General features: G+C 55.9%; 1 protein-coding gene across 1 annotated transcript; it reads right to left on the bottom strand.

Moving 5' to 3' along the window:
* Nucleotides 1–236: 236 nt before the first annotated feature.
* On the bottom strand, nucleotides 237–6,642 carry LOC134523476 (tektin-3-like; the record flags this gene model as incomplete). The annotated part of the gene is made up of 7 exons (XM_063352431.1): nucleotides 6,064–6,642; nucleotides 5,586–5,669; nucleotides 4,863–4,933; nucleotides 4,449–4,592; nucleotides 3,401–3,623; nucleotides 2,029–2,183; nucleotides 237–438 (listed from the first exon to the last, which is right to left on the bottom strand). Coding segments are annotated over exons 1-7 (1,458 nt in total), but the record flags the coding sequence as incomplete, so codon positions are not given.
* Nucleotides 6,643–8,039: the final 1,397 nt, after the last annotated feature.

The following is an 8,039-nucleotide window of genomic DNA, read 5'->3' as shown; positions in this document are numbered from 1 at the left end:
ATTTTCAGTTACTTTCTGGCACACCGTGAAAGAGCAGTGGAAAGAGAAAAACCAAAGGGAAAAAAAAATACTCCTGGTAGACCATGTGACATGCAAAGCGATAATTTAATTTCTACCCAGGCTTCCATCAGGAAGTGGAAGTTTAATCTTGTAATTTTCAAAGCATATAGAGAAAACTGATAACTCTGGCAACGGATGCCGTGGGGTGGGCTGAGCCCAGCCTAGATGGGACCCAGCAGCCGCGCGGTGCTGGGAAAGGTCTTGCGCATCGCCATGCACTTCTCCTGGTCAATGAATAGGGAGTTGGCTTTGACGGCCAGGTCATGCTGCAGGACGGCCTTGGCGCGAACCAGCATTTGCAAGGTGTCCTGGCTGTCTCTCAGCTGCTGCTGAAGAGTCTGCACCGTCCCATGGATGTCACGGACCTCGTTGACAAGGCTGGAAAACAGCAAGGAGCCCTCATTAGAAGTCCCGTCACGCGGGTGGTTTCTAGCATGGCGCTGCTGATGGGCCCCTGGGGCATGGGTTTTCCCCCTTCAGCGCGCTCAGACTCGCTCAGACCCCCTCTGTTTGTGGCAGATCCATGGGGAAGCTGAGGGCAGAGCTCCTCGGGGTCTCGGCGGGGGGGCACGGTGAACGTCTGCTCAAAGGCTTCGGCAACGCGCAGCCGCGTCTGCCAGAGCAGGTGGTGCCACCAAGCAGAGGGACGAGCAGCTGTGGTTTCCCGTTCCTGTTTGGTTTTGTGGGTTTCTTGGCTCCCCCTCCTGGATTGCCCCGGGCAAGGGTCCTCCCCACACCCACGGGTGCACACGCAGCGAAAGAGGACAGCTGGGAGAGGCTAAAAGCGAAGGTGAAACAAGTGGAGGATGGAACAAAGGATGGCGTGAGAGATGCTAAACAGGCTCCGGGGCTGGGTTGAAATTGCTTTGAAAAGGCTTCCCAGGGAGCCTCACCCAGCGGGCTGCCAGGAGGAGGTGTGAAGTTCAGGGTGCCTGATCCTCCCCAGCCCCTCGGGGTGCAATGCCAAAGAGCTCCCTCTGTCCTTGACAGGATTTCCAGTGTCCCCAGGGGAGGTGAGCACAGCCCTCACTGCTTCTCCGTGTGGTGCACAGAATCCCAGGCTGGCGGGGCTTGGCAGGGACCTCTGGAGATCACCCAGTCCAACCCCCTGCCAGAGCAGGGTCACCCAGAGCAGGTGGCACAGGAACGCCTCCAGGCGGGTTTGGGATGTCTCCAGAGACGGAGACTCCACCACCTCTCGGGGCAGCCTTGGCCAGGGCTCTGCCACCCTCACAGCAAAGAAGTTCCTCCTCCTGTTTAGGTGGAAATCCCTATGGTCAAGTTTGTGCCCGTTACCCCTTGTCCTGTCCCCGGGCACCACTGAAAAGAGCCTGGCCCCATCCTCCTGACACCCCCCCTTTCAGTATTGTTAACCGTTGAGAAGGTGCCCCCTCAGGCGTCTTTCTTCCAGCCTGAAGAGACCCAAATCCCTCAGCCTTTCTTCACAAGAGAGGTGTTCCAGTGCCCTCATCCTCTTGGTAGCCCTTTGCTGTCCCCTCTCCAGCAGTTCCCTGTCCTTCTGGAACCGGGGAGCCCAGCACTGGACACAGCACCTTGCACAGCATCTGCACCCTTGCGGTTACCCAAAAGCAAGGACCTAAGAGCTCTCAGCATGAGCCTGTTGGAGAGTAAAGGGCTTGTCCTTCAAACCTGAGCCCATCCAGCCGCCGGGAAGCAGGCAGGGGTTGACGGGGTTGACGCAAGTAGGAAAAATCCGGCCCCTCATGGGGTGGCATCAGGCCGCCCCCGGCCATGGGGTACAGCCTCCATTGTGGGCGCAGAGCTCTCCCAGCACCCAAAGGCTGGGATACCCGCTCATTGCTTTTGATTATGTCGGTGCACTTCTGGAAGGACTCTTTAGGAAAAAAAAGCAACCCCCCATGATTAATTTTGTCATCCAGCGATGCTCCCGAGTGCTACCACCCGTGAGCCCTCGAGGTCCCCGCCGGCCCCGCGCTCCTGCCTTACCGCAGCTGGGCAGTGTCGCGGCACAGCTCCATGTTTGGCCTCCGAGTGCGCTGGTCCAGCCGGGTCTGAGCCACCTTTAATGGAGGCCCCTGGTCCCTAATGGCCTTTTGGATGGCTTCTATATTCCTCTCCGTCTGGAATATTTCCTGCAGTGTCTGGCGTAAGAAAGAAACACATGCATAAATTTAAAAAATATATTCTCCAGCGGCAACGGGATTTCCCTGTTCTGCCATCCATCTGCAGAAAAAAACCAAGTTCAATCAGCAGACCCCGGGCTCAGACTGCTCTCACTCTGCCATAGATGGAGGCACAGATCCAGCAGCCATTTCTCTGCGGGGAAAAGCCTCTTTTTGCTCTTGCTGTCCCATCAGAGGAGGTTTTGGAGCAGTGATGGATCTACTGAATTACCCGCTCCCCAAAATTACTGCTTGCAGGAACTGATCGTCCATCACTAGCAACTAACAGAGGGCAGGTTTTTGGTGGATGCTCGCTGAAGGATGTGGCACCAGCCCGCGATGCTGCAAGCCCAGTTTCTGCTCGGTTAATCTGTGCCGAGCACTTTTCAGGAAGCTTTCCATGAGAGCCAGTGGTGCGAGCCTGCTGCCCATCGCTGATCTCCACTTCATCTGCTTGGCGGAGCAAACACACCGATACCTGTGCAGCAACCACAGAGTGCTGAGACCGAAAACACGTCCTTGGAGGAGCAGCAAATCTGCAAACCCCACAGCAGACACCCCAGCAGACTCCCAGTAAAGCCCTTCTGCAGGGCAGCCAGCGCCTCTGAAGTAACTAGCGCTGATGCAAGTAGCGCTGGCATTTTCTGCTGGAAATCCCTGTGCTAGCAGGCTGTCAGCTGGGATGAGCAACGGGCAGTATCCCTTGGGATGAAATTACACTGCCAACTCATCCTGCTCCAAGAAGAAAGTCCCCAAGAAAGCTGGGCAGGGGCTGTTTGCAAGGGCATGTAGCGAGAGGACGAGGGGCAATGGTTTCAACTAGAGCAGGGCGGGTTTAGATGAGACATTAGGCAGAAGTTCTTTGCACTGAGGGTGGTGAGACACTGGCCCAGGTTGCCCAGAGAGGTGGGGGAGGCCCCATCCCTGGAGACATTCAAGGCCAGGCTGCATGAGGCTCTGAGCAACCTGATCCAGTTGAAGATGTCCCTGCTGACTGCTGGCGGTTGGACTAGGTGGCCTTGAGAGGTCCCTTCACACCCAACACATCCTATGGCTCTATGATTCTAAATGATGCTATAACCAGGTTCTTGTGGTGACCGTTCCTCTGCTGGGGCCAGGTCTGCGGGGAGGGTCGCACTTTGGAGGTGTCACCGGGAAGTGACAGTGTCACACCAAAAGGGAGGGGTTCAGGCTACCTTGGCCAGGTGGGTCTGAATCTTTCTCTTGGCATCGGCCGTCTCGGCGATGCGGTTGGTGAAGGCGACGTTCACGGCGTTGAACTGCCGCCACATCTGGCTCTCCGTCACCGCCAGCAGGTTCTCGATGTCGTCCCGCAGCTTGGCGGAGGCCGCCCGCTCGCTCTGGGAGCGGAGGATGTTGTCGTTGGTGAACTTGGCCCAGGACTGCGGCACCGAGATCCTGGCGGGGAAAAGGAGAGGCCCCCGGTAAGCTGGATGTGGGCAGGCATGGACCCTGCCAGGGAGCAGCGTGGATTCACTATAGCTTAAATCTACACTTTTAATTGGACTGTATGTCATAGTTTAACCCCAGCCAGCAGCCAGGACCACGCATGCGCTGGTGCAGTTCTCCCGCTTCCCCCCAGAAGGGAGAAGAGGGAGAAAAGGAGGGGAAAGGGAAAGGGAAAAACTCGTGGGTGGAGATAAGGACAGTTTAATAGAACAATAACAGAAACGAACAATAATAATAATAGTAATAATAATAATAATAATGACAGAAGTCACTCTCACCACCCAGTGAACTGGCACCTTCCCGAGCCCCGACCGCATATTCCCACCCCGCACCAACCCCCATTTATATCCTGAGCATGGCATCTATGGTACGGAATATTCCGTTGGCCTTTCCCTTGTTCTGCCTATGCTCCTCCTCACTTCTATGGGAAGCTGAAAAGAGTCCTTGAAAAGTATAAACATTGCCTAGCAACAACTAAGACACATCTTTGAAAATATGCATAAAGCTCCGCTGAATTAATTGGCAGGCTGATCTCTCAACCCCTGGTAGAATGTTTAATGAGGTGGGACTGGCTTTCACCCTCTGGATGTTTGGCATCCAACTGTCAGCAGAGGGTTGTGCTCCCTTTCCGGGGAGCGGAGAGAAATGACCGCTCTGAGGGAGGTGTCTCCAGGCGGGATGGATCTGGGTTGGGGACAAGCAGCTCCCTGCCAGGGAGAGGCACCGCGTATCCCGGGGACAGCTTGCTGCTGGGGACCGACAGCGTGCACTCACGTGGCATCGACCTGCTCCACCCCTCGGTAGTAACTGATGCCGTGGGAGGTGTTCATCAGGTGGTGGCACCTGTCGTCGATCCGGTGGGCCGCCTGCTTGTTGGCCAGATCCTTCTCCAGGTTGTGCTGGGCCGCCCGGTTGGACCTTCAACATGCAAACAGCAGCCATCGGTGGGGACGTACGGGTGGAATGGCTTCCTCCCCGTCCCACTCCCCACAGCAGCTCCCGCCCTGCCACGCAGCTCTGTCCTCCCACGAGCATCACCGCCCGCATGCCATGGAGACTCCATGGGCTTTATGCCTGCGAGGTGTGGGGAGAGACAGGCTTCTTCTGGGGGTTCACATCTGCTGGGGTTCTGCTGTGACCACAAATGCACATCAGCCCTACGATATGAGAGAAGGAGCTCGTCCTTACGTGATCTGGGCTTTGGCCTTGTCCAGGACCTGCTGCATCTTCTCCCGGCACGACCTGATGACATCGACTTCCTGGGCAAAGGCAAAAGAGGACCCCATCAGTGTCCATACTCACTCGTCCTGGTCACACTCCTCCCCTTGGACCTCTCCAACCCTGCACACAGCAAGAACTTGCCTGCTTGTCTTCCTGCCCAAAGCAAACAGGCAGGAAAACTCGCAGCTGAGCCTGCGCCCAGCGCCCTGGAGGGGACAGAAGGGTGCTGTGGCTGCAGCCACGGCCTTTGCGTTCCCTTTCAGGGTGGGTCAATAAGGAGTTTTTCACCTTGACCTCAGTGTCAAGTGGTGGTTAGTCCCACTGCAGGGACAGGGACACATCCTGGTGTGGACAGGCAGAGCGGTTCCCTGGACCACTACACACCTCCATCCCCAGATCAGCACCTGCCCTTTTTGCTCCCAAAATGTTTTCCTCCCCAGGAGGAATCCCATCCGTACGGGACAAGAGGAGATGGACTTGACTTCGGTGTAAATGCCCAGGCTGAATTTCTGAGACACATTCAGCTCCACCGGAGGAAGTGTGTTGCTCTCAGCTCACTTGACTTCAGCACAAACCCATTGCCTTTGTGAAGCTCCGGCTGCTGGAGGCAGGTGATCAGTGCTCCAAATCCCATAACTTTGAAATCCGGTAAAAATAGCTTCAACGCATGATCTGAGTTGCCCAACTTACTGTTAAGAGCTGTTCCTCCACGTTGTCGTGGACCAGGTCGATGCCCATCCTCTTCTCCCGGTGAAGTAAGCACTCCTGAGCGACCTGTTGGGGACATGCCATCACCGCTGGCTGCAGGGGCAGGGCTCTCTATGGGGACCGTCCCCATCTCCAATAATGTGAGAAAAGAAATTCTAGGTGGGCACGGAGATGACAAGAGGGGGAAAAAAGTGGCCCGGGGCAGCTGGTCTAGCTGACAAGGAGCAGCCGAGCTGCAACATCAGCATTAAACCATCATGAGGGAGCAGACGTGTCCCTGGTGCAGCCACAGCTGAAACGGGGGACCTGTGTCAGCCTTGACGGCCACCTCGCCAGAGCCTCGTGGTAAGACACGGGCTAGACGTTCTGGAGCTGCAGGGAAACTTAATGAGACGTTTGAAGGGCTGCAGATGTTTCAGCAGTAGGCTACAGCTTGCAGCGCGCCGGGACGGGTGCTTACCCGGAGAGGGGCGTCCGCCTCGGCCAAGGCTCTCTCCAGCCTGGTCTTCACCTCTGTGAGCACGTTGGTCTCCCCGATCACCTCATCTAGCTCGTGGCAGAGCTCCGATTTCCAAAACGCGATGTCATTGGCGCGCACTCCCAGGTTTTTGGTGCTTTCTACTTGCGTTTTCTTGGTCTGCTGGTATTTGTGGTCAATGATGCGGGAGGTATCGGCTCTCAGGCGCTCCGCGTTCTTCTGGGAGGTCTCCGACTCCCTGTAATTGGTCGCGTTGGACTTGTACCAGTCTTCAGGGGTGTAGCGGGTGAAGACGGTGGTTCTGGTGGAAACAGATGGAAGCTTCTCGCCGGCGGTTATCCCCTGGGAACTCTTGGAAAAGGCAGCCAAAGTTGGTTTGCTGGCAGCTGTTTTGTAGTAGGTGCTGGGCATCCAGGGGAGGCTGTAGCTCTGAGGCAAGGGGCGGTAAGGAAATCGGTTCTTGTAGCTTGACGCCATGGTGTGGATGGCAGGGAGAAACCTGGTGGGTATGGCTCTGGGATGGGCGAACTTTGCTGGTAAGGGAGAGCCGACAGACTCCATGCTCCACCGCTGCTATTCGTGTGTCCCGTCCGTGTCCTGCACAGAGGAGGAGAGAGAGGACAACCTCAGCAACCTCCTGCACTTGCCTTACTTCTTACAGCAACACCCGCAACTGCAAACACAAACAGCGACGCACAGAGCGCCCTCACAGCGCCTGAACAGGCCTAAACCCCTTGAAAACAAATCCCTCCTGACAGCATCCCAAACATTTGTATATAAAAGCGTTTGACTTGGTTGTTAGTATCTAGCATCAGGTCTTGGAAGGCGGAGAAAAACAAATCACGGCCGTAAGGAGAATGACAGATACCGTGCCTTCGTTTTCCTTAAATCTGTCAATCCAGTCAAACTGGAGTTGCTCCTTCTCTGCTGTTCCTTTGTTTCTTTTGGCTGGCGTAGCTGCTGATCTTCTGATACTCCAGAGGTCATTTTCTCTGTAAAAGTTCCATTCCCAGCCCCGAGAGCTGCGTCCCTTTTGGACACACATCTGCTACCGGCCCAGCGCCATTTGTGGGTGGGTGAGGGACTCCATCCTCACCCCCTCTATCTTCCCTTGCCTTAAATGCTGGAGTGAGGAGCCTGCAGGTGAGCTGAGCTTTGCAGGACTATATCCAAATTTGAGCCCCCCACACCCCTATTTCAGCCTCAAAAGAGGGGCCGCCTCTTGCCTTGCAAAGGAGGAAAGGTGTCGATGGCTCACCTGGTGTAAGATCAGTGTGCGTGGGAAGGAGATGGCCCACAGTCTTTTCAGAGCGCTTGGGAAACACCAGCCTTGCAGTAGCCCTAGGAGGAATGGCCACACATGAAGATTTTGCTACCAAGAATTGCATATTGTCCTCTCCAGCTTGAGGCTGTCAATCGATGGTTATCAGCAAGATAAGGCAGGGGGCCACCAAACACAACTCATCTGAGGACAAACACTCCGGAGGGGTACGTGGTGCTCGGTACGAAGCTCTTGTGAGGTTACAAGTGTCACCCACGGGCAGGAATAAGTCCCTCAATACGGCTGTTGTAGCCAGCCTGACGTGTCCTTCCCCTAACACCGTCCCGTCCCCACTGCTCCCAGCCTGGCTCGGAGCCCCAGGGGAAGATGAGGACACGGGTGTGCTACAGCAAGATCCCTGATGGGAGTGGCTGTGGGACAGGCAGCGGGAAACTCACACCCTCAAATTTAGCAGAAAAAGAAGCTTTTGCAAACACGACCCTCCGAGGCAGTTTGGCAGAACCGAGGACGAAATGTCTGCGCTCAGGTCCAACAGAAACCACCGTGTGTGCCGCTTCCCACAAACCGCTCCCTTCAGCCCTTTTGTCCCGGCTAGGGATAAATGACGGCGCTTTCCCTAGCTCCGTGCCGCTTTATACCTGAGAAACGGCCTTGGGAGGGTGGGAGGCAGCTTCCC

This window comes from Chroicocephalus ridibundus, chromosome 14 (assembly GCF_963924245.1).
Source record: "Chroicocephalus ridibundus chromosome 14, bChrRid1.1, whole genome shotgun sequence".
NCBI lineage: Eukaryota > Metazoa > Chordata > Aves > Charadriiformes > Laridae > Chroicocephalus > Chroicocephalus ridibundus.
This window is presented reverse-complemented; position numbering and strand designations above follow the sequence as displayed.